Source organism: Tubulanus polymorphus, chromosome 8 (assembly GCF_964204645.1).
Source record: "Tubulanus polymorphus chromosome 8, tnTubPoly1.2, whole genome shotgun sequence".
In the NCBI taxonomy this organism is placed as follows: domain Eukaryota; kingdom Metazoa; phylum Nemertea; class Palaeonemertea; order Tubulaniformes; family Tubulanidae; genus Tubulanus; species Tubulanus polymorphus.
Window position 1 is genome coordinate 5,309,839 of NC_134032.1, and position 27,890 is coordinate 5,337,728.

Genomic DNA, 27,890 nt, shown 5'->3' on the forward strand with positions numbered 1-27,890 from the left:
TTTTAATTTAGTTTTATTTATATCATGAGGAATAATATCAATACTATCAACTTTATCTTCCATTTATTTAGCAAAAAAATAATTAATTAGTAAACTTATAAGCAACAAATATAACAATAACAGTTCCGCCTAAAATCCAAATTATTTCATATTTCTTCTGTTCATTACTTGGGGTATAATAATCTGACAATTTAGGTTTGTATAGATGTAATTTTTCTTTATTGGTTACCGCGTTATATAAACTCATTGCATCATCAACTGATTGAAAATCTCTATGTGAAATCTTCTGATCATATAATTCTTTATTGATGTAATCCATATAGTTTTGTCGTTTTTCTGTATATTCTTCTGCAGCTTTATTATATTTCTCTAACGCTAAGTTATGCCTTCTTTGTTCTCCTAATGAACTATTTTTATCAATATGTTTAAATAAATAACCGCCACCAGTAAATGCTAAAGCGTTAACAATTGCCGATCCTATAATAGTTATAATTGCAGAAGCCATTTATTTAACAAAAAAATTATGCATTTATATGGGAGGAATATATTTTTGTTTTTCCAAATAATCAATAGTTAAATTAGATAAAGTAACTGCTAATGTTAATTTTAAAATATCATTTATATCAAATCTATCAACATTAACACTTCCCATCTTGAATACTTTTTTTAATACCATTGAATAACCAACAGTTCCAACTGATAGTAATGCGCCATTATATAATCCAGTTATTATCCACTTATTATCACTCATTTATTTATCAAAAAAATTACTATCATCAAAATATTTAGTTATCTTAGTGATGATTATTTCAACATTTATTTCATTACTAGTTTTATGATTATCATATATTTCAATTATTATTTTTTTAATATCATCGATGATAAAATCTTCATCTAATTCATAAAATCTTAAAGATTCTCTAATTAAATTAGTAATCTTTTCTACATTTAAAGTTTCTTTATCTATTGTTGTTTCATACTCAAATGTTGTTTCATTATAAAATGCAATATTTTTGATATGTGTAATTACATAATTAACGTTAAATTTCATTTCTTTCTCATGTTTAAAATCAAACCCAAAACATATACTCGGTCCAACAGTTATATTCATTTATATAATGAAAAAATTACTCTTTACATCTTATAATTAATTCATATATCACAGGAAAGTTATTCAAATCAATTAAATATCCATTGTGATTTCTTATTTCTAACTTAAAATTATTAAATTTTGGAATACAAGGTTTGAAATCACATTCTGTTAAATTATAATTTATTTGAGTTCCAAATTGTTTAACATTTTTTAGCGGTAAAATATTTAGTATACTAGAATTACAAATTGTTTCTTTAGTTGCTTCGAAAGTTTTTGTAGGCTCGATTAAATTGCAATAAATATAAAAGTGTGTAAAAGGTATTATATTTGAGCTGCCTTCTGCGTTTCCAGTAACTGTAAGCGGTTTAATTCCTAACGTTTTAGCCAGTGGTTTGTTTACCATAAATTTATGTTGTTCATTAGATATCTTTATTCTAATTTTATTAGTACTATCAATTTTATTAAATTTAATTTCAAATACAGAAGTGCCCCCGATTTTCAACCGAGCTCCTCTATTAATTTCCTGCGCTAATGATTCTAAATTATATAATCCTGGTTTTAAAAATATATGAAACCATTTATCTTTATTTCTCATATAAATCATAAACCCTCTATGTTCAAAAGTTTTATCCGATACATTGCAAAAAGAATTACCTAAACTTATATTAACTAATTTTAAATCAACACAATTTTTGAATTCTCTATCTAATTGTACTAATAAATTATGTGATTTATAATTTGTAAGTTTTCTAGAATCTACAAATATTCTGTATTCTTTTAATTCTACCATTTATTTTACATATTTTATTCGAAATCTATTTCATGGTGCCCTTTTTCATTATTACCTTTGTATACGAAATAGAAATATCCAGAACATAATTCTTCTAAATCTTCACTTGATAATCTATGAAATCTATCCGGTAAATATGTTCTGAATTTATATGTATTTCCTTTTAATCCTTCATATTCTAAGTGTATAACTAATTTATCTCCATAGTTATTAGTAACTGTATCAATATTTGTAATTAGATATTTCTTATGGATTATTAATTCTGTTAACTTTTTGAATTTATAATCTACAGATTTTACATTTGTAGTATCTTTAATTCTATCTAGAAATAATTTGTTGTTCTCACTGTGCGCTTGTTTACTCTCCATTTTAATAACATATTTTTATTAAAATTTGATTAACACGTTAGAATTCTTTTCATTATCTCGTTCTCTTTTGTTTCTTCTCTTTTAAATTTTATGTATTCATCTAAATTGCAACCATAAGCAACTGTATGAATTCCATCATCTAAAATATATCTTTTATCATCAAATGGGTTTAGACTTATCTTTTCAATTTCTTCAATAAACATTTCGTGGTACTCAGATCTTAAACATCTCATCTTATGTTTTCTAACTTCTTCATTGAATATACAATTGATGTAATCTTTGAAATGAATATTCTTTTCTACTACACTTTTGGTTATTCCTTTTAACTTTTTAGCTTCATGTTCTTTAGTTTTATATGAATACATTTTAGATCTAATACCAATGAATTCAATCGTTTCTTCACCGCCTAATTCATCTTTGAATATACCGGGAACTTTTTTATTATCATTGCTAAACAATTCATGATCTTTAGGATAGTTACTAAAATCAAAATGATGTTTTAATGTTTTTAAATCATCAGTTATGTTATCAGTTTTTATCTTTAATATGTAAGAATCTGTATCAAAATATATTATTTCTGTATGTTTTTCTCCAAAAAGTGGTTGTAATATATTATAATAGAATTCATACACTAGTAATTTTGATAATTCTAAAACTGAAGCGCCAACATAGATTGGTTTATTAAATTTCATTGATGTTCTTCTCATCTTAACTGCGGCTAAATTTTCATCAAATATTCTGTTACCAATGAACTTAGGATATGTTTGTAAATGTCTAATTCTTTTACCATTACTGACTAACTCAATATCATTTCTATTTCTAATATTTTCACAAGTCTTACCATAGAATGCATTATTCATTAACTTGAAGAAATCTTTCTCAAAATCAGTTTTAGCTTTAGTTCTCTGTTTGGTGTTAAAATCTATATATTTTTCTAACCACTTAGATTGACTAAATGAAATATATCTATGTACTTTTTTTAGAATCATTCCTTGATTTAGATAAAACTTTAACATTCTGTAATGTACTACATAATTATATTTATCTTCTTGAGTTACCATTAACTTTTCTGTATGAATATGATTTTCGGGTTTAATTCTTTTTTGGTAATTTGATAATTCTTCATGAGTTACAGTTTTATGTTCGGGACAGTAAGCTAGATTTCTAGATTTAAATTCAATATGTTCAGGATATTCTAAATCTACAACAAAGAAGTAACCAATATCTGAATCATCTGAAATATCTAGAATTCTTTTCTTCCAATTAAATTTATCATTATTTTCATTCTGTAAAACTTCACTTATTTCAAATACTCCATAAGGTTGTGGTACCATCATTGCCCAACCATACAAATTATTTGCATCTATATATAATAACTTATATCCAGGGTTATCATTTACATTGAAATATCTATCACCTAATACACCTGAAACACCTCCTCTTATAGATTTTTCAAATAATAGTAATTGATCTATATTTGTTAACAAATCCATTTTTATATCTGTAAATTTTAATCCACAATCCCATGTTAATCCTGGTGATGAATAACAATGACAAGGATCAATATTGAAATATTTTAGGTTTACATCTCTAAACCTTTCGAATATATCGGTTAATAATAATACATCTGATTTTAAATATGAATCTACTAATTGCCCATGATTTTCTATTTTGAAATGATTCCAAATATTCAATGTTCTATTATAGACTTCATCTTTAACATAATCATTTTTTAATTCATCATAAAATTGTTCTTTTAATAATTCAGTTTTGTTAAAATCATTATGATTTTTATAGAAAGAATATGGAATTGCTCCTTTATATCTCATTAATTTAAAATCATCAATATTTGGGTAGTGTTGTTTTAATATTTCTAATTCATCATCAACTAATGATTTTGATAAGTTATCTAATGAACTATTTAAAAATCTATATGAATTTATAAATCTTAAACACCCAAATTGGAATGATATATAATTCTCAGATGTTTTAGCTAACATTCTAAATTTATAAGTTGGTATTTTATCTTTTGATCTATTTGAATTAAATATTTCTATTTCATTATTGATTTCTTCTATTTTATGGCATAACTGTTTGATAAATAAATGTGCATCATATCCTGAAATATAACTGGTACAAAGTTAATTTTCTTAGCTTGTAAGTTACAATTCTCATGTGCAGCGCCTCTAAACTTTCCGTTCAAATGATCATGGTCTCTTACTTTTTTATCTTTATAATTAAATATCTTTTCACAATAATAACATTTATCTGCAAACGCAAATGGTTCTTTATCTTCTTCTGTCATTATAATTTCTATATTTGTATTCAATAATTTACTAAATCATATTCAATTAATAAGTCACAAAAATGATTGATAACATTTTCATTTCTGTAATGATAATATTCACTTTCAATTAGTTCTGGATAATCAGATTTTATATATAACCCGAAAGCAGCAGCTGATTGATGAATCTTTTTAATAGTATTTGTTTTTGGTGGTTCATCTGAAAAATCATTTTCATTACAATTTAATTTCTTTCTTTTATAATATATATCTTTTCTATCTTGATCAGTTAATTCTTTATTTAATGATTCAAAATCTCCATATATTACAAATGGTACTTTATTTTTGTAGTCATATTTTTTGAATTCTAATATTTTATCTTTTTCATTTGGTAAAACTAATTTACAATAATCATGATTTTCACATAATTGTTTATGATTTAATAATGTACTTTCATTACTGAATCTATGTAAACATTTTCTACAAAGATATATTTTATGGTGATCATTTTCTGATTTAAAAAATAAATCGATTTGTTTAATCCACATATAATGATTCTCATAATATAGTATATCTATGCAATGGTTTGAATCATAATCTTTTGATAGATATAAAGGTTCTAATGTATAATGTTTTATGTTGTTACCTTTTGTATTTGGTAATTTGATTAAATCAAATACATTTATCTTTATATTATTATCTCTTTCTATTTTTGGGATGTTTTTAATTCTAACAGGATACTTATCTATCTTATAATTATTTTCAAATGGTTTATAATGAGTTAATCTAAAACTATGTGTAATATCTTCTGTTGGATGTAAACAACTTATTATAGCCCATAGAAAACATTTATCATCTTCATTTTGTACGTTTATAACAGCATTAGTTTTAAATGGTAGTTTGATATAACTCGATGCTTCAATATCTGGTTCTTTATAATATGATACATTATTTTCATCGATTGGTTTTGATTTAGTTAACTTATTATATTTTGTGTTATAAACATGTAAAGTCATAAATATTATTTCATCAAATATTAAACCAGATCCTTCAAAATATTTCTCTTCTATTTTAGTTTTTACTTCATTATAACATTTATCTAATTTATCATCTATATGTTGTTTAGATATAATATGTTGTGAATGAGAATTTATATTATATATTGGTTCATCTTCAGATTTTATAAACTTTACTTTAGAAGATATACTTATTTTAGGATATTCAACATCTGTAATTATTTTTATTATTTCTTTCATATTTTCTAAATGTTTTTTATTTTCTTCTAATGTTTTACCTTTATGAAATTTAAACTCGATAGCTGCTGGGCCAATATCACTTTTAAATGCTTCGGTTATCTCTATATCTTTTTTATTATCTAATGAATTAATATAATTTCTTACATCTTCCATGTATGGTCTTTTATTGTTTAATTTATTTTTTATGCTTTTAATTGTCTTCTGTTTCTTATCGTTATCATTATCAAAATAATCTTCACCTAAAATATCATTATTCTTATTTCTAATATGACTTATAGATTTTAAATGTTCTTTATAATATCTTTTATCACTGAATGATTGATTACATGTATCACATTTGTATGTTTCTTTTTCATTCTTTAATTCTTCTAATTTAGTTTCTAATATATCATCTTTATATTCTAGTTTCAATTTATTCTCTAAATGTGTTTTAGTTTTATTGTGTCTTGCTTTTTGGGATTTATCTATGTTGATATTACATGTTGGACAGTAGTACTTATTTGCTTCCATTTTAATACTAAATTTTTTATTAAAATTGATTTTAGAAGTTCAATGATTTAAATGTTATTCATTTATATGAATATTTTAAGAGTAATAGGGGTAATGGGTTTTCATATCAAAGGTTGAATGGTCGAGTTCATTAATAACAAAACATTAAAAGTAATTTAAAACTATAATATATTTTCATAACCGCGTGCATTTCAGTTGAATAATAGAATAATTATTATCATTTGAATATATTTGATTATATGAATTTGTGTATTGTAAATAAATCAATTGGTCGCGGAGCGGAGCGACCAATTGATTTATTTACAATATGCTTTTTAAATTATTGATATCTTAGAATAAATATTTAGTTTTAATATAAAATGCACGCGGTTATGAAAATATATTATAGTTTTTAATTACTTTTAATGATTTGTTTTTTAATGGGCTCGACCGTTCGACCTTTGGTATGAAAGCCCATTACCCCTATTACTTTAGCCGTTAGTAAACGGAGGATATCACTTTTCATCATCGGAGCATCCTTTTCATCCTCCCTTTGACTAAAGCAGACACCAATCTCAAGGTCCTTGTATAAAATTGTGTTGTGTTTTAGGGATTAAAAACTAACTACACATGTAACGGCGAAGCCTTTATCTAGTTCGGTGTATTTTCGTCGCGAGATTAATTCGACGAGTTCATTTCAAAAAGTCTGTCCCAAGCAATCAGAGCGCTATAATGATCACGTCATTGATTAGAGTGTTTTGATTAGTAGTCGAATCTGAGTGAAGATACGTGTTTTGTTAAAAATAAAGGGGACAAATAATAATCACGGCGATAACAATAGGGTTTTCTGTGAAACAACAGAAAACCCTAATAATAATATCTAATAAATGTATAAGTATTGTATACGTCATCCTCGCTTGCCAGGGACCCGGTATCGCTCCCCAAACTCGCTTAAACAGCTTAAGCGTAGTGTCTACTGGATATCCACCATGAAGGTTAAGAAGGAGACGTTGATGGAAAGCTTTTTAAAGGTTTTTCGTGTGTCGGTCAGGTTTCAATAAGAGGAATGAATGGACGTTTTATTAACGTTTAAGAATAAAATTTTTCGAAACGTTTCTTCAAGGTTTTCAAGGTTTTGACAAGGTTTCTTATGTTTTTTATGTAAAAACGTTTGTGAAACGTTAAAATGTTCACGGGATAACATTTCAGAAACGTTTCAAAAGAACTTTTCCAATACTAAACCTTGAACGTTCTTATGTTAGCTAGGTATGCCGCGCATGAACATGGGATTTTCAACACTGTAGAAGATCCTTGTCATTTCTCTTTTAGTTTATGTAGATAGGATGAGGTTTACTAATCTTATCCAGTTCATATCTTTTGAAGTGGGCAATTCCACAGCTCGCGTACAATGGACCGGTTTGCTGAGTTGAAAGACGCCAGCTGCCTACGCGCGTGAATGAGTGCCGGTCTTGTGAGTGCCCAAAATACATTCCTAAGCCTCGTATCATAACCAAAATGAAAGGTGAAAAAATTGAGTCCACAAAAATTATACAATGCTTGTATTATTAATGTATGCAAACACAGCATTATTGAATAATAGATACTATCAAATTATACACAATTTCAACAATAATTTCTAATGGATGCTTTTTGAACAATGGAATTGGAAACGACTTATCTAAATATCTAGCTTATATGACTCGTATGTCAAATGTATTTATAGGTTTTATCGAATGAAATGAATTCTCACTGAACAATCATGAACATCATCCTAATCAGATCAAAGTCAATTATATCCTGATCTGGCTTGGGTAGACTTGACCGTAATTATTTAGAATTTTTGATAAATACATGTTTTGATCATCTAGTACCATATGAGCATTTATTATCAATCGAAGTGTGTTTTGTTAAAATAACGCTCAATGGAATTTTACAATTGACGTCTTGGCGTAACGAAGGTGGTACAGTGTTTTCTGGATTGTGTTAACGATTATTGGTTCCCCATCATTGAAACAAATTCTGAAATGGAAAAGTAAAATAAAGGTCAAGAATATAGCTACAAATCAGCGATACTGCAGTTTTCAATTCTGTAAGTAGGAAAGGTACCTATGACTTAGTATCGACAATAGGCAGTGACATGGCTAACAGATTAATCTATCATCTTTAGAAGAATGTATAACTTAACCAGCTAAGCGCCGTTGTTGGTCAGCTTTTTTCAACCTTAATTGCCAACTTTTGTCTTCATCAGCCCAGTAGCAGATGGCATGTTGCACATAGGTACATTCACATATATCCCAAGATATATGAACTGTGTAATGAAAAGTTATGAATAAAATCTAAAAACTATATTCTAAATTGAGTTTTTAAAGATGTACGCCCCTAGCGGTAAAAGTGAGTTTACTTATTGTGTAAAGTTTATGCTGTCATTTGACATTCAATACGTGTGTATCAACTTGCATCGAAATCCCTTTACCCAATTGAGGTGGCACTAGTGAAACATGGATAGACGAATCCAGGAAGAAAGACACTCTAAATATTTGGATAGATATATGAAAGCTGTGGGTACTGGAGTGTTTAATGGGTAGTGTAGTGTGATCTGTGTGCATTTGTGGCCAGCACACAGATCACATTGTTCAATGGGGTTTGGTCCAGGACTCGCGAGATTTTCAACAACACGGAAGTAACGTGTAATAAATGATGACTTGAATTGCATGACTACCTACCACCCCTCATTATTGTTGGAAAACTAAACGTTCGGCACTGACTAAAAATTAGTAATAACATTTTAGAAATGGCCAGAATTTTAACTTAGGTTCTATCTCATTTTTATTTTACAATTGCGATTGGTATAATTTTTTTTTAAACGGCCGTTTCGCCTGCAATTCACTGCAAATAGTTACGCAACTATGCACATTTCAGTGTTTTTGGCAGCTTTACGTACACTCAACCGGCACCGTTCGTGACTAGCTTCACTGCGGAATTATCATTAATTAAAATCGCCATATCACATCATCAACTTATATTGTGCCTTAAAAACCTAACAGCCGAAATAATTGAAATGCACACACGATTTCTATCATTGAAAATTGAGAGAGTGGCCATGTTTGTGTTTGCTGCTTCGCGTAAATCCCGCGCGGTGGCACATCCGCGCGGAGTGGGGCCGATACGTCAAGAGCCACCCTGTCAAACGATACATTATCATAGGTGTAATTAATGGCTTCTGAATACAATCAATGGCTAGTGGAACCACAGTTTCCTTCTAAGGAGCTAGAAGCTAAAAACTGCTCTTGTAAATCGGGGTAGCCATATATACCCCCATAGCGCCACAATGGTTGGGCCTAGAAAGGTGCAACCACTGGAAAAATTGACAACTGGTTGCTATAACTTTTCCACTGACATCAAGCTGAAATCCAAAGTATTTCAATTTTTGTCAATCAAACAACTTTTGGATCTCTGACATTTGAAAATGTTTAGTGCCCCAAGCAGACGAACAAAATTCAATGAAATAAGAGTTGTATGTAGGTATTGAGGCATAAAATGTGTCCAGCAAATTTGGTATTGGCAATAGAATACATCTGCTGTACATCAAATGTAATGATAAGTTCAAAGATAGCTGCAAAGCAGCACTATTATGGTTTGCTGGTTTTGACCGCACAGTGTACGCTTACTAAAATCAATTGGATAGATGTAGATGGCGGCCTAGTGGACGCACGCAAATAGTGGAGCTCCGACATTACTTGTCAATTATTGGATAATACTTTAATACTTTAATCATGAATTATACTTTAAACAATTCATGTAAGTTTGATTTGAGGCAGTTCGGGAGAAAACTGTCACATTTGGACATAGTGAACGCTCTGAAAGAGAAAATTGACGTTAGCAAGGTTATATCGGTCCAGCTGACGAACTCGTACTGTATCGTGACAACCGCCGACGCAGCTACCAAGGACAAATTATTTAAAACTGAGCTGAATATTTTAGATCGTACTGTAGAAATTACAGATGTGTCGGTAAATTTCATCAACGTGAGATTGGTCGACGCTCCAAATGAGATGGACGATACGATTATAGCTTCATTCATCTCGAAATTCGGGGACTATGTTAATGGATCTATTAAAAGAGGAGTGATAAAGGGAACCTCTTTCTTCACCAGAACAATATATTTGAAGCTTTATAACATCAAGGAGATCATGCCGAATTTCACAAAAAATCGGGAATTTTGATATACGTTTATATTGTGACACCTTATGTCAGCTTTGCATGAGTAGTGCTCATAAATTCTATAACTGCCTGCAAAGGGATAGTGATCGCCGCGATCGTCGCCTTTGCTGTGAATGTGAATCACCCAATCACGTGGTCCGAGACTGTCCGTTAATTAAGGAAACTGTGATCAAACCAGTTTCCAGCGATGAATTAATCACAGCAGTTAACTGTCCGCTAAATCAATCGGTTGAAAGTGATCCCCAAAAATCAGTTCAACCAATATCAGACCCAGCCGACCAAGTTAGCAGGAATACTGATACCCTAGGCGATTCCAACATGCGCGACTTCTTATACGACGGTGGTACGGTAATTTACCAATCTGGAGCGACAGCTGAAAATATCGACCAATTATTGTCAAAAGTAGACTCTAAAATTTTGGATCGCACTTCCGTTACCGAGGCTATTGTACACCTCGGCACAGACGACTTCAACCGTTACACGTCAGACATTGGTTGTATTAAACTTAACATGACGCTAGCCATTGCCAAAGTGCAAGAAAAATTTAAAAACGCAAATGTCTGCGTTTCAAGCGTAATTCCGAAGAAAGGGGTTAACCACACTACAAAAGATTTTAATGCTGCATCGAGCATGGTCAACTCGTGCATGGATCGTTTCTGTAGCAAACAAAATCTACTTTTCAATAACAACGATACAATTCTGAAACCTTCTGGATCGATCAGAGATCGCTACTACAGCCCTAGTGACAAGAATGGCATTCACTTAAACGAACTCAGGAAATCCGCACTCGCATCACACTTCTACAACATTCTTTTTGATAGTCAAGCTGAAGTATTCAGTACTCCCGTCACGAATAAGCGGAAGGATCGCTCACTAACACAGACACCACCAAGTACCGAAAAAGCAACCAAGAAACAAAATGTTGATAGAAACTAAACTGGTATTGTATAGTGGGATATCAAATTATTTGTTCCCAAATATGCTTGAAGTCTCTATAATCTTATTTGATCTGAATACTTTATTTAATCTAAACATATCTATCGAATGGATCTACCTGAAATGGATCAATCTGAAATCTAGTGATGGAGTGCGCTTTAGTGTATTCCATTCTAATGTACGCAGTGCCAGGAAAAACTTTGACAGTTTGGCTGAATATATCCATATAATTTACCATGATTTTAGTATAATTGGTTTATCGGAAACTTGGACAGACTCCGATGTACCAAATGAATCTTTGTTTCATTTACCTGGCTTCACTAGTGTCTTCCGAAGTAGACTAAATAAGGGAGGGGTGGGGTCGGTCTTTTGATCAATAATGCTATATCTTTTAAGATCAGGGATGACTTAAATCTAGCTGAGTCCTTATTTATTGAAACAACTGCAAATTCTAAACGTAAGCTAATTTTTGGCGTTCTATATCGCGCTCCGGACTCAGATTTACTCGATTTTCGGACTGAATTTGATGTATTTGCCCAAGAGGTTAACGGTCTAAATGTTATTCTCATGGGCGATTACAATATTGACTTCGGTAAGTTTGGCAAAAATTACTGAAGTGACAATTTTATGAATACTGCGATTTCTAATTCCTTTTCGCCCCTCATCACTTTACCTACTCGTGTCACCGAGCACTCTGCGACAGTTATTGATAACATTTTATTTAACTTTCTCGACGAATTCCAAACTCTAAGCGGCGTTTTTTAGCTGATCTCACGGATCATTACCCAATTTTGCCGCCATTCAAGGTGTGTATGAGACTAAACCCGACAAATCCCCTTCGAAAACGCAGGTCCATGATATTAACTCATGGTCAATTGAACATTTGAACATGTTTGAACATTCTCCCGCTCTTTGTTGGCCAGTAACTGGCAGAATGTATATAATAATGACGACCCTGAGATGTCGTGTAACGAATTTTATAAAATTGTGAACAGCTATTATGATACATGTTTCCCTATTAAACAAATCACACCGAGAAAAGCCAATAAGCCGTCGGTTACAAATGATATCAGAAACTCTACCAAGTGTAAAGATAAATTATATAAGAGATATTTAAAGAATAAAAACCAAGCAGAGTCAAGACATGTGTTAAATGCGTAGAAATATGTTAAATGCTCTACTTAAGAAAAGTAGAGAAATGTATTATAAAGGGAAATTTATCATGTAAAACGGATCCAAAGGAAATATGGAAAACTATTAACACTTTATTCAGTTAGGCCAAACATAAGGGCAACGAGGGCCAGTTTTTGCACGAAAATATGGTATTGATTAATGCGAAAGAAATATCCAATGAATTCAATAATTATTTTGTAAATATAGCTACACAATTAGAATCTCAGATACCCGCATCAGAAAATGCCTTTAAAGATTTTCTTGGCGAAAAAAATAATGACAATTTTTTTCTATGTCCTACCTGTTCTAGAGAAATTTAAGAAATAGTTATGAATATTAAAAACAAAGCTTCCAGCGAATGTGATAATATCAGTATGACAATGCTCAAAGCTATTATATCCTCAATTTCCAAGCCTTTGTCTCATATCTTTAATTGCAGCTTCATTTCGGGAGTTTTAGCAATTATCGCCCAATTTCTATCCTTCCATCGACCTCTAAAATTATAGAAAATCTAGTCTATAACAGGTTATTGAAATATCTAGATAAGTTTAACCTTTCAGCTGAGCGCCAATTTGGCTTCAGGAAAAACCGTTCCACGGCCTCAGCACTAACTTTCATCACTGACAAAATAGTTGAATCTTTTGATAAGGGCCTCATTACAGCCGGTGTATTTATCGATCTGTCCAAAGCATTTGACACTATCAACCATAAAATTCTAATTACTAAACTAGAACATTATGGTATCCGTGGTTCCCCCTTAAGTGGGTTCCTTATTATTTCCTGGATAGGAAACAGGCTGTAAAGTTTAATAACTGTTTATCTAACCACAAAATTATTACTTCCGGAGTCCCACAGGGGTCTATTTTAGGTCCCCTACTGTTTCTTATTTATATAAATGACTGTCCATCCTCTTGTAAGCTTTTACAATCAATACTATTTGCCGATGTCAGCAACTTTTTTTACAGTGAGCATACATTAAATTCGGTACTATCAAATTTATTACAGTGGTTTAGAGCCAATAGATTATCTGTAAATATAGATAAAACTCAGTATATGGTATTTGGCAATAGGGGCCACCTAGGACTTAATATCTTTCTTGGAGATAAAATCATTAATCGTGTTGATAGTGCAAAATTTTTAGGTGTAATTTTTGATCGTAATTTAACATGGAAAGATTATATATCGTCTGACTGTTAAAAAGGTTTCTCGGGGTATTGGAATAATTAATTGACTCAAAAAGTTCCTGCCATTCGATATTCTCAAAAATCTCTATCCGATATTCTCAAAAATCTCTATCATTGTTTTGTCCACTCGCATTTGCAATATGCAAATCTTGTTTGGGGTAACGCCCGTACATCATATTTACAACCTTTATTTATACTACAAAAAGGCCCTTAGAACCATTACTCAATCCTATTGGCTTGAACACACCTCTCCAATATTTCGCAAACTACATATTCTAAACTGGAAGACATCCACAAATTCCAAATTGGTTATTTTGTCTTCCAACAGGTTAGCCATCTCCTACCTGAAATTTTCAATCATTTCTTTAACTTCAGAAACAACATTTATAGATGAAGGCCGATTCGCAGGCCACGGGACCTACATATAGCATTTGCTAATTCCAATTACAAATACAAGTCTGTCAAAATCCAAGGGGCCAAATTCTGGAACAGTTTAAGCACAAGCCTCAAATGTCCTCAATCTCCATCAGCTTTTAAAAATAGTCTTCATCATTTCCTTAGTTCTAAATATTGATTGATACCCTTTGCGTGCTACTTGCTTGTTCTTCCATTTTGAATATATAATGTATCCTAATGTTTGGTAACGTGTGCACATGAGAGTGAATGAGGGTGTGCATGTGGGAGTGAATGGACGAGGGATTAGGACTAGTTTAAGCCAACTTTGGCTTTTCCTGATTCCTCGTATAATCTATTGCTACAATGATTGATTGTTATTATATTTTCATACTGTATCGTATTGTGTAATTACATATCTTTGTATCAATCTATTATGCAAAATAAACTTAACTTAACTTAACAATTGAACTGATGTTTCAACGAATATGGGTTTTTGTAGGAGCGCCACCTAGGGGTCAATACACGTATTGCTCAATATGGACTACTAAGTCCAACGTGCGCGAGGATAAAGTATAGTCAGAATTGCTGAGGGTATTCCTTTAGTTGAAAACCGACAATTCAGATTTTTTATAACTAAATTTTAACGTCTTTGGTATCGTGATTGTGGGACCAATATTTAGCTTTGAGGGCAACGGATATACTGTTATTAAACAAAGCAGTCCCCTAGTGGCAGTTGTATGGACGTATACCGATTAAAGTGTATATACCAAGCATTTTTATATGAATAGTGTGAATTTCTAAATTGCACTAAAAGAACTGAAGTCGAAATTTTTTTTCGAAAGGATTTTCATTTTCCGTTCTTTCATAGTGGCAAGGGTAGCAACTATATTTGTGTGTAGAAATTTTCATTGAAACTTATTGATCACATTTAGCGAACACTAAATTAAAATCTTACCAGTTTTGGGAAGAAAATGAAGAAAATGAAAGAAATTCCTCATTGGACGGCCCAGACCTTGGTGGTTCAGCTTGATTTCATTAATTCGTACAAGCGTCAACTTCACCACAAAACACCTTATTTACGGACTAGTTTATTAAGTATCTATGGGCTATAGAGCACCATATGTCGGCCTATGATCTCGAGTTCCAATCACGATTCCGTAAGCAATTCGTGTACATACTACTGTAGGTCACTTTAATTTTTCCAATTTCCAAATCACTTGAATGTATTGCTTAATCATTGAAATTAGACTGACAACTTGTGCCATCTATCAAGGAAATAACATAATCAATTAACTCATTGACGATATACACCCGATTCCTTGTCGTTTAAAATATGTTCTGAGATATGATACTGAAAAACTGAATCGACTTTTCCCATGGGTACATAAAAAAACCAAAATCATTTTTTCATCAGTATAAACATATTCAGGTGCGGATCTAGACGGGAGCACGCGGAGCACGTGCTCCTGTCGCAAATTCTGAGTGCCCTTTGTAGCGGGCTTATTTTCCTAACCATTTGGTTTTACTCTATTTTACTTTACGTCCGGTACGTTGTCCGGTCCGGGACCGCAGTTTAGTGTGGAGTGTGCGGGCGCGTGTTTAGAAAGTTCGTGACCTGCCCAATATATTAGTTTTACCCTCAGTTCTTGAGGCTTCACTGTCGGTGAGTGCATTCTCTATTGTTTGTTTAGGATGTATAGGCTATATTGACGTATGTTGTGCAAATCTCCTGAGAGAGTTGTATCACTGGTTTTCGAGATTGGCACTCGCATGCCAGAGGCTGATACCCTTAAGGTTATAGGACGTTTCCTGGTTTTACTTGACTTGATTATTCGTGAGTTGATTACTTAGTATTTTTCTTAGTGTGTTTTCATTTCTTGTCTTTTTAGTCAATCGTAGTTTACTGTTTGACGTCGGATCTTGTGTGATGTCTATATGCAATGTAAAGAATGTGATCTGACATTTGTACTCCTGAGTCTGAGAAGATTAAATAAACGAAAGCAGTAATAACACGCATATGACGGAAGCTAATTAGTGGTTTTATTAACTTAGTCAGAACTGAAGGATATTACATTATTGACGACAACGCCACCTAAGATGTCTGATGTCAGTTATTTGGAGCAATATACCACCGGTGAGGCGAACGAGGTGGTGTCGGGATTTACGTTCATGGATCCTGAGGCCGTTTAGTTGGCAGCTATGACTGAGTTAAAGGAGAGATATGGTGACTCTGAGGTCATTGCGCATGCATTTATTAATAAAGCGCTTTCATGGCCCGCGATTAACCAAGTATTAGATGGTGAACAAGGTAGCAAGTCTTTCGATAAGAGATACGTGAAATACGATAAAGGCAAACGTGCCTATGCTACTTGTAGTACGACGTCGGTCGGTGTCGGTAGCAGCAGCGACCCTCCCTCCCAGTGTAAAACTAAGTCCGGTTATGATAAACCATGTTAACATGGCGGTGATGAAAGGCATAACCTACTAAATTGTGCGACGTTCGCTAACATGTCGGATTCCCAGAAAACGGAATCAATTAAGAACGCTAGACTCATTTTCGGTTGTCTCCGTCCAGGACACATGAAAAAGTTCTGAAAACAACCGTTGGAATGTTTGAAATGCAATAGAAAGCACGCAACGTTCATGCATTTCGAGAGACCTCTACCGCGAACAACGGCGTCTGATGAGAAAATTGGTCTATCCACGACTCGGGAGGAAACAACGAATGTAGCTTCGATAATCGGACACACCAACGATGGTTACGATTCGGGAGTTCTCGCGATTGTCCCGGTGAAAGTTGGGCTACCCAACAGCCCATACAAGGTCAGTACCTATGCGTTTTATGATGGAGGTAGTTCTGGAACACACGCAACAGAACTCATAAAGCGAAAACTTGGAGCTACGGGACCGAAGTGCAAAGTTAAATTCGACACGGTTTTCGCGCGTCATGAAGGGGATAGCTATAAAATCGGCACGCTAGTCGTCTCCGACTGGAATGAAAAAGACACGGTAAAACTGAGTAAAGCGTCTACAATGAAAGACATTCGCGTTTCAAGGTCATTTATCCCGCGTCAAGAGGATATCGTGAAATGGCCGCACTTAGCAGACCTGGATATACCTGACTTAGACATGGAGATCGGTCTCATTATAGGCCTAGGTTACAACAGTGTTGATGCATGTCGGCCGATCGAGTTGCGTCCTGGTTCCTCAGGAACACCGTTCGCTACCAAGACTAAACTTGGTTGGGTGGTTTGGGGCCTTATTAAGGACCCAGACCCACATTCGAGACCTATGTGTAACTTTATCGCTAGTTCCACGACTACGGAGAACCTAGAAAACTTAGTTGCTACGGCTATGAAGTTCGACTTCCCCGAACGGCAATCCGAGGGGAAACAAGAAATGTCGGTCTTAGACAAACAGTTCATGAGTTCGATCGAAAGTTCGCTGAAGCTTAAGGACGGACACTACGAGATCGGGCTCCCACTCCGTGAAAACTGTAAATTACCGAACAATCGAAACATGGCGTTAAAGAGGCTGATGGGTCTCAAGTCGAAATTTCGAACGGATGGAAATTACCATGATCAGTATAAATTATTCGTGAGCGATATGATTAGGTTAGGCTACGCCGAAGTGGTTCCGGTCGAACTCAGCAATGACGAAAATGTGTGGTACTTGCCCCACCACGGCGTGTACCACCCTCAAAAACCTAATAAGGTGCGCGTAGTATTCGACGCCTCAGCGAAATTTCAGGGGATTGCTTTGAATGATGTACTCTTGCAAGGCCCAGATGTCACGAATTCGTTGATTGGAGTTCTTCATCGCTTCCGCGAAGGCCAGGTGGCGCTAAAGGCCGACATCGAGAAGATGTTTTTTTCAGGTACGTGTTCCCGAAAACGACCGAGATTTCTTGAGATTCTTGTGGTTCGAAGACGGTGATATAGAGAAAGGAATCGTTTGCTTGCGCATGAAAGTCCATATGTTTAGCGCCGTCAGTTCGCTAGCGTGTGCGAACATCGCCTTACAGTGTACGGCTACAGATAATGCGGTTAAATTCAGTACTGAAATCGTCAAGTCGATAGCTCGAAACTTTTATGTCGATGATTTTCTTAAATGCCCATTCAAAATCGCCGAATCCGAAGAATTAGCCGTCAGTACACGAAACCTTTGTAGGAAAGGTGGATTCAATCTTACGAAATGGTCATCGAACAAGATCACTGCGTTAAATAGTATTCTCCCAGATCGGGTTGATGAAACTAAACAAGAGGACTCAGCCTTAGGGATGAAATGGTCCATTGTTGATGATACATTGTCATTCATTGTCTATATTAAGAACAATCCTACTACGAGACGCGGAGTGCTGTCAACAACTAGTGCGACGTATGATCCGATAGGGTTTATCGCACCTGCAATATTGCCGGCAAAGCTGCTATTGCAGCAGCTGACTTGTCGGAAAGCTGATTGGGATGAATGTTTAAATGACACAGAGTTGATCGAATGGAAGAACTGGCTCACTGCGATGGAAAATGTTGACAAAGTCCAGGTAACCCACAGCTTGCGTCCGTCAGGTACTGTTAACAACGAAATTATATCATGCGAAATTCACTGTTTTTCGGATGCGAGCGAAGTCGGATATGGGTCGTCGTTGTATGCTCGACTGGAAGATAGCGATGGAAATGTCCAGTGTTCGTTGATTCTTGGTAAATCCAGGGTTGCTCCATTGAAACGACTGTCGATTCCGCGGTTGGAGCTCACTGCAGCGGCCATGTTTGTCCGGCTGTGTAATATGATGCTGCAGGAGAACGACTTAGAAGTCACCGATACGGTTTTCTGGACTGATAGTTCCATAGTCCTATGCTACATTAAAAATGAATCGAGTAGGTTTAACACATTCGTTGCGAACCGTGTCTCGTGTATTCAGCGGAGTTCAGATGTAGACAAATGGCGTCATGTTAGGACCGCTGAAAATCCGGCTGATTTGGCATCGTGTGGCATGACTCTCGATGAATCATCTTTGAAGCGATGGCTTCATGGCCCTGAGTTTCTGAGTAAACCGAAATCGGAGTGGCCAGACACCCGCGTAGGCAATAACGTCGTTTCGCTCGACGGTGATCCAGAAGTGAAGCGTGTTACAACGATCAACACTACGTTGGCTGTAGATCTGCCGGAAGACGAGCATCCAGTTGACAGAATCCTTAGACGTCGGTCGCAGTGGTCTCGTGTTAAACGTATATTGGCATGGGTCCAGCTAGCGGTGAAAAAGTTCAAGCGTCAGTCGTTAGATAAGTTCGAGCTCATAACCGCTGATTTAATCGCAGCTGAACTATTGATTATTTCGCATGTTCAAAAGCAAGACTTTCCCGAAGTCTACCGTCGCTTGGAGGAAGGTCACGAGTTAAAAAAGAAGTGTAATCTTAGGAAGTTAGATCCCAGGTTAAACAAAGATGAGGGTGTTATTAGGGTTGGTGGCCGTCTTAGTTATGCCAGTCTTGCTTATGATCAGAAACATCAAATCTTGCTAACGAGCAGATCCAGATTAGCTACAATACTGATCGAAGACGCGCATCGTAAAGTTGGTCATCTAGGTTGCGAGAGTATTCTAGCGTACCTCAGGACACGATACTGGATGACTCAAGCGCGTAAATCAATCAAAAGTTTCCGAGGGAAGTGTATCGTGTGTATCACTTCTGATAGTCCGCCTGGCAATCAGAAAATGTCGGACTTACCGATCGAGCGTGTCACGCCAGACAAACCAGCATTCGCAAACTCCGGTGCGGACTATTTCGGGCCGATCGAAATTAAAAGCGGTCGAAGCGTGGTGAAAAGGTACGGCGTGATATTCACCTGTTTGGCTAGTCGCGCAATTCACCTCGAAGTAGCGTACTCGCTTGATAGCGACTCGTGTATAAATGCTACCAGGCGATTCATGGCATGACGGGGAAATGTGAAATCGATAAGGTCGGATAACGGTACGAATCTTGTGGCTGCTGATCGCGAATTGAAGGAATCCATTAAAGGCTGGAACGCCTCAGTTATTCATGATTCATTGCTTCAGGATGGCGTCGATTGGTCCTTCAATCCCCCTGCTGGTTCGCACTTCGGGGGTGTGTGGGAAAGGCTAATCCGTTCACTCCGCAGAGTGTTGAGATCGTTGATGAAGGAGCAAATGACACGCTTGGATGACGAGTCGTTTCACACGCTCCTATGCGAAGTGGAGAGTATTCTAAATAATCGGCCGATCACGAGAATCTCGTCAGACCCCGCGGACATGGAAGTTTTGACCCCGAACCACGTGCTGTTATATAAACCTGGTCTATGTTTACCTCCAGGTGTGTTCGTTAAGACGGACATGTACGTAAAACGCAGGTGGCGCCAGATTCAGTATTTAGCGGACATTTTTAGGAAGCGCTGGATAGCAGAGTACATTCCTACATTGCAAGTACGTCAAAAGTGGCTAACTCAAAATCGAAATGTAGCTGTCGGAGATATAGTTTTGGTAGCAGACAGTACACCAAGAAACTCGTGGGCAATGGCTAAGGTCATTGAGGTGCTTCCGGACAAATATGGTGCAGTACGCGTAGTTCGGATTAAAACTAAAACAAATGAGTTGATCCGTCCCATAGACAAGTTGGTTTTATTACTGGAGGTCGATGAGGAATAGTGTGTAAACCATCCATAGATATAAGTTTTGATCGTTTAAATTTTTGACAGATGTATGTATGCCTAGTTGGTACAGTGGTATTGTATCATGTTCTTATTCCCTCACTCAGGGTGAGATGGTTTTGCCGTTAAGGTGTGTTCTAATCTGTGATGCTGCTGTATCCATTTAGTTTAGTAATAGTGGTTCATTTTGCAGCAGTGGTGTATAATTGCTAGTTGTTATTTTCTGCTGAGTAGTTTGCGTAAATTGTATAGGATACCATTCTTAAAATGAGTCCGTTAGTAGTACTATCTTCCTGTATTAAGTTTTAGGTTCGTTTATGAGGATGCGAACTCTTATGTCATAAGAGATAAGTTGAACTCAAATATTTATGGGTCTGGTGTTCTTATTGTGTAGATGCGAAATTAACTTCAGGTTCACATGAGTTGAGTAATTTTTCGTAAGATCGAATATTCAGGTTAATTCTGTTTAAGTCCAGTCGTGTGTGCGTTGCTCTGATGTATTTAGTTTGCTTAGGTGCATATTATTTTGTTAGATGTATGCATACATTGTATATGTTATTCTGTTATAAACTTTTTGTAAAGAGTTTGCACTTAACCTCAGAGGCCTTTTTTTACTATTGTAATGTGGTGGAGAAATTGCAATGCAATTTCGGGGGCCGGTGTAGCGGGCTTATTTTCCTAACCATTTGGTTTTACTCTATTTTACTTTACGTCCGGTACGTTGTCCGGTCCGGGACCGCAGTTTAGTGTGGAGTGTGCGGGCGCGTGTTTAGAAAATTCGTGACCTGCCCAATATATTAGTTTTATCCTCAGTTCTTGAGGCTTCACTGTCGGTGAGTGCATTCTCTATTGTTTGTTTAGGATGTATAGGCTATATTGACGTATGTTATTTCTGTGTAAATCTCCTGGGAGAGTTGTATCACTGGTTTTTGAGATTGGCACTCGCATGCCAGAGGCTGATACCCTTAAGGTTATAGGACGTTTCCTGGTTTTACTAATGTCTATTTATTAATGGATGAGACCTGTTTTTCTTGGATATTTTGCTTAATTTTTGGGGTACATACCTCATTTATGTCTTAACAGAATGCCAAAAATCGCGGACAACAACTGAATATCCGATATATTTCCAGTTCAGTACCAATTAGATGGATTGGCAAAAAGACTCCTTAAGTCCAGTTGAATGAGAGAGAAAATCCTCCATTTTGTGAAATTTCTTGAATTTTTACATTGTCACCATGCCTACGAAATGAAGTTATTTTTCTTGTGGGGTCTCAACAACTAAATCAGGGTGGCGTAGGCATGGTAACAATGTTCAAATCCAAGAAACTTGACAAAATGGAGGATTTTCTCTCTCATTCAACTGGACTTAAGGAGTCTTTTTGCCAATCCATCTAATTGGTACAGAACTGGAAATATATCGGATATTCAGTTGTTGTCCGCGATTTTTGGCATTCTGTTAAGACATAAATGAGGTATGTACCCCAAAAAGTAAGCAAAATATCCCAGAAAAACAGGTCTCATCAATTAATAAATAGACATTAGACTTGATTATTCGTGAGTTGATTACTTAGTATTTTTCTTAGTGTGTGTTCATTTCAATTCAATTCAAAAATTTTCTGGATGCTTCGCGCCTTCGCCGCTCGCCTGTCATGGATAGTGCCTTTTCTTATGAATTGACCTTTTTAAATTCTGTGCTCCTGTCATTGTCTGCCTCTAGATCCGCCCCTGATATTTCTAGTTATATTCCCTGTACCACATGCGAGCGCAGTCGTCATACACCGGATGTTAGTGTATATAGTGGAATTGACTTTGGATCACTCAATTGCACTTCGTATAATAACATAATCTACTTTTCGCTGCAGAATCAGATTATTTCATTGACGGCGATTTTTTGCTGAATTAAATATCGGTTGCGCATTTCTAAGATAGGTGAGGCTAAATTCTTTTATAAAAGCTATGCTACGACAGATCTTACTGAAAGTCTGCAATGGCCTTAAACCCAAACAATTGGAGTCTAAAGTACGAAACGACGAAATAACGAAATACGAAGAAAAATTACTATAAAACAACGAAACGCGAAGCGAAATGTTAATTTTTTGCGATTAGTGATAAAGTACGAAACGCATAGGTCACAAGCCTGGGTTTATTGGGTACTGTTTTCTAAAAAAAGAACAATTACACCCAAAACACCAACACCTATCATTCTAAAAGTTCAGGTTTTAGCGTTTAGTGGTGGGAGGAATAAGCATCCCTAAGTCAATATACTTTGAATATAAGACTCGGGTCAATTTTCCTATATTTGACATATCACTATATTTCGAATATCAGACCAGGTTCATTTTCCTTCGTTTGACATTGGGAGGAACATTCCTCCCAATGTCAATACTTTGAATATCAGACCTGAAGGCCAAATTCTCTTCGTTTGGCCTTCGGAGGAATATTCCTACCAAAGTCATTTGTTCGGATATCACACCCCTTGGTCAAGTTTCCATCGTTTGTTGACTTTTGGAGGAATGTTCCTCTCGCTGTCAATTTTCACAATAGTGGTCCTCTTAATTAGTGATGATCAAAGAACGTGCGGCTCAGACTTCTATTGTGTACCTATCGCGCGCTGCGCGTGATCGCTTACGTAATCTTTTCTGTAAATGTGAAGACCTCGGGGCATTATGTTTTGTAAAGTCCATCATTGTTCCACAAGCGGGGTCGTCAATAGGTTGATTCTACGACAGATTCGACAGGGTTCAACAATTCTAAACAATTTTTATGAATATTTGAGGACTTAGGAACTAAAAATTCTGATACATTTTGAGAAAGTCACAAAACATTTGAGACTGCGTTCCCAAACCGGCAGTTCCAAAATGAAATTGCTCAAATATTTTTATCGATGTTGTTACAACTCATGATTTTGTTTGTGTCGACAGATTACCTTGTGATCCGCAGCTGAATTGTACTTTCAAAAAGATCAAACGATTTATATACGTAGGTTTCTTGGCATGTCCTGGGAGAACACACGCATTGTTCGTTATGTACGATAATACATTATCCGCCTTAATGGTTGTTTGTCTGAAACATTTATACTCGTATCAGACGATCATTCTAAATCATTTGAAGGTAATCACGGCGCTGTAGTCATGAGAAGAATTCGTGGAAATGAGCAATTATGAAATAAACTTATGAAACACTCGCTGACCCTTAGTCTGATAAATCGATAATGAGGAGTAATATTAAAGAGTAATATTAAAAAGTAATATTAAAGAATTTTATTATTTTGATTAATACTATTAAGAGTTTGTGTGTTTAAATTTGAATGTACTAATAATGATAAAGAATATAAATAAGAAAGATGATTTTTCGGCTTACATTGTATATTACTATTTAGACAAAATTAAATATCGTTCATTATGGGAATTGTGTTCATTGGATAAGTTAAAATAAATGAGTTCGAGGGTTGGATAAATAGTATGTTATCTCTTCGGTGCCGTTGAGAAGGAGAGCAGACCGGCAGGTATCATGACGTCGAGGGTCGGGTTAAAGTTAGCAGCGAATGAAAAGTCTAGGAATCAGGACCCCAGCTCTGCGTCGTGGTGCTGCGTTGGTTGCTCGTACCCTTTTACGGCTGGCCGCAAGCAGGGTTCTGGATTTTTCTTGGGTGTGGACGCAGCCGTATAAAAGGGGCCGAACCTCGAGAGAGGGGGAGAGGGGGAGAGGGGGAGAGGGAGAGAGATAGAGAGAGCGGATTCTTTTAGAAAGCATTTTCAGGGGAAGCATTAGAAGACTATAGAACAGATAACTTTCGGCTATCCGGTTGAAGTGCATCTTCTTGTGTGCGGGATTTGTAACAAAATTCTAAATTAAAAAGTAGGGAATTTTATAAATTGTTGAGACTAAAGTTCAGTTTAAATTGTAGAATAAAAGTTGAGTATTATCATATTTAAATCCGGTGTTCCTTTTATTCCTTGGTTTTCGGGTTTCTGTGTTCGTGGTCGACTTTCTCGCCAGGGACCGGAGTTTGTAATAGAGGAAAAAGACAATAGCGAAAGGGACCGTGGAACACTTGCCTATGCAATGTTTACTGTTCGTACAAAGTTAATATCTTTTGGAAAGAACTGTAGTTTCAATAAATCATACAACCGTTTTTCACCTCCGATTAGTATTTGCCGTGGCTATTATTCATCTGCTTTAGGAGGCTTTCTGTGACGTGAAGTGGGAGACTGGAATAATTGGATAGACAATCAAAGGATTTCTGTGAAATATGGTGTAGCGGATTGGGCCCCCATATGGGGATACAAATCATCCTCGCTAATGATGAACTTGCTCCATAAGTTGTACGTACGTCATAAGTTATACAGCCAATTTCTCCACGAAGCTGAATATTAAACCACTCCCTTTGTTCGAATACACGTATATGGTAAAGTCATACGTCGTCTTTACTTTTCTTTTACTTAATAAGTAAACATAGTCACTCTCCATACACCTGTTTCTGATAAGAAAAAACTTGAAAATAATATACAGCCGGTTCCGTTTTATCACCCTCACGCGTTAAGGAATCCTAATCCACTAACTAAGCCGTTCCCCGCTGGTGGAAGCGAGTTCATTAACGATACTGGACCCCTGGCAAGTGAGGGTTTCCTTTTGACTGGTATCCTCATGATCCGGCAGCCCACTTCGAAAATTAAGTTACTAATATCCCGGAATTTTAATAAATTTTTAGCCGGTCTTCTTAATCAATTGATGAAAATAGGTCCACGTTTATCGCATCTTCACCCGTCAAGGGATTCGAACCCACTACGCTAAAGCTGTTCGCCGAACCCCTTGACCTCACGAGTCGTTGGAGTCGTGACTAGCCGACCAGAATCCGGTCGTACCAATCACAGCGCTTGTAACAAACGACTTTAGGCTTCTATTGGTTTTCCCGTTAAATGGACCAATCAGCGAACGTTTTACTGAACAAGGAAGTATTTCGCAAATCGATATATGACGTCATGCGCAACAGCGCCAGTAATGAAATCATGCTTCGTGAGGCCAGGGGGCTGGTGGAAGCGAGTTCGGGAGTGATACCGGACCCCTGGCAAGCGAGGATGCGTTTATCGGCGTCAATATCTGATAAATGATGGTACCCCAGATAGGGCTCCATTTGGGGCCCGATCCGCTACCCCATGTTTCACAGAAACTCGGAATAGAAATACTACTGTTCTTTAACAACAATGCGAAAATAATTTTTCCAGAAAATAATTTTTCCCGATAATGGTGATGTCACGTGGTTATACGTATATAAATACATACTGGGCAACGTCATAAACGACGGTTCAAAGCCCATTATGTGGATTAATCGACTCTTTACCGAAAGTAACAAAAAGGCCACTTGTGTCAATGTATAGTTGTGCGATGTAATGGGCGTATTATCAAAGGTTTCTCAAGCACTTCAAATTCTCCATTTTTGAGACATAACGAAGCGTCAGTTGCGGCCTTTGATTGTTTGTTTACTCTCTACCATATTAGGCTGAGGCCTATCGAGGTTTTTGGTGACTGGCTCTAACACCCCCATAAGTATCTGATAGATACAACCTAACCACTGATAGCTACAATTGGATTTTCGATGCAGCCGTCCTAGTCAAAAGCCTTGTGGCAGTATTCATACCTGCATAGTTGATTTGTCCATCGCCGTCAATATCAGCTTCTCTTATCATCTCATCGACTTCTGCGTCACTAAGTTTTTCGCCGAGATTTGTCATAACATGTCTCAGTTCAGCTGCGCTAATGAACCCATTGCCATCTCTGTCGAACACTTTGAAAGCCTCTCGGAGATCTTCTTCGGTATCTTGGTCTTTCATCTTGCGCGACATCATCGTCAAAAATTCCGGGAAATCGATTGTTCCATTGCCTGTGACGAAGAAAATTATACGTCTAGAATGAAATTATACGTGCAAACTTACGATTTTTTAACCCTAGTTCACAGTTTTTCCGAATGAATTACCATCAGCATCAACTTCGTTTATCATATCTTGTAGCTCGGCTTCTGTTGGATTTTGACCTAAGGATCGCATCACGGTTCCAAGTTCCTTAGTAGTGATCGTTCCGTCACCATCTTTATCGAACAAGGAGAATGCCTCCTTGAATTCTGTAGATAGATATAATATTCAGTAACATGTGAATGATCTATAAATTCTGTCGCAGTAGTTTTCCCATTTAAATTATTTTAGAGCACTTTAATTTGTCTTTTTGTACCTGTTATTTGTTCCTCGGTTAATGTGTCAGACTAGATTAGAACCAAAATTGTTTTCATTAGACAAACATCTGAGTCGTGGTAGGGGTTCAAACATAAGACTATGATATTAATGAAACTATGCGTACTTACCATGGCGAAATGGAATAAGGAATAATTCACTGGCTACCTGTAATGCGTAAGTGTCGATTGAGCGGTCGCGGTGCTTTTCGTATAGCACCCAATATACAATGCATGAAGGGAAACCGAGGCTCTAGTGGTGCAGTGAAGAATATATGTGACAGCCGTTGTTTAGAAATGTTTTTGGAAATAATGACAACGTATTGACGTGCGTTTAATATGATTCCTGGATAAAGGTGTGGGAAAAATTAATGATATATCGATCCCAAATGAACAAACAAGTTTTAACCACTGGGAAAACATCGCGAATAAATCGTCCATAAATTAACGTATAATATAACCGTATAATAGCAATTGAGAACGCGCAAAACAAGTTATTTTCTGACGTTAAAGGAGGTAATAATAAGAAACAAAAGTAAACTTTTAGACTATTTACACGTGAAAAACGACCCAAAAACATAAAAATGAACAAAGATGATATTCAACGTTGTGATACACTTATTTCGGCTCAAGTTGGGTATTGCACAGTGTAGTTCCTTCGCGTATGCTTACTGCGTTGTTCGGTTAATGTGTATCCCAAAGAAAGTTGAAATGTCGACACGTTCACATCGCCAGCCATTAACATTCCATAAGTCAACGTGTCGACGTGTCTACCCACACACAAATCAACTAATAACGATCTATTAACCCAATACAC

At 35.7% G+C, this 27,890-nt stretch overlaps 1 protein-coding gene across 2 annotated transcripts; it reads right to left on the reverse strand.

Moving 5' to 3' along the window:
• Positions 1-7,874: 7,874 nt before the first annotated feature.
• LOC141909553 (calmodulin-alpha-like) lies at positions 7,875-27,814 on the reverse strand. 2 transcript variants are annotated; one of them, XM_074800000.1, is made up of 6 exons: positions 27,746-27,814; positions 27,206-27,242; positions 27,076-27,106; positions 26,825-26,968; positions 26,489-26,731; positions 7,875-8,299 (listed from the first exon to the last, which is right to left on the reverse strand). In XM_074800000.1, the coding sequence occupies exons 2-6, from the start codon at positions 27,206-27,208 to the stop codon at positions 8,271-8,273; spliced, it is 450 nt and encodes a 149-aa protein (XP_074656101.1). In that variant the 5' UTR covers positions 27,209-27,242; positions 27,746-27,814; the 3' UTR covers positions 7,875-8,270. The 2 variants fall into 2 exon arrangements, with proteins under 2 accessions (XP_074656101.1, XP_074656100.1); XM_074799999.1 differs by lacking the exon at positions 27,746-27,814 and having other exon boundaries at positions 7,876-8,299; positions 27,206-27,313.
• Positions 27,815-27,890: the final 76 nt, after the last annotated feature.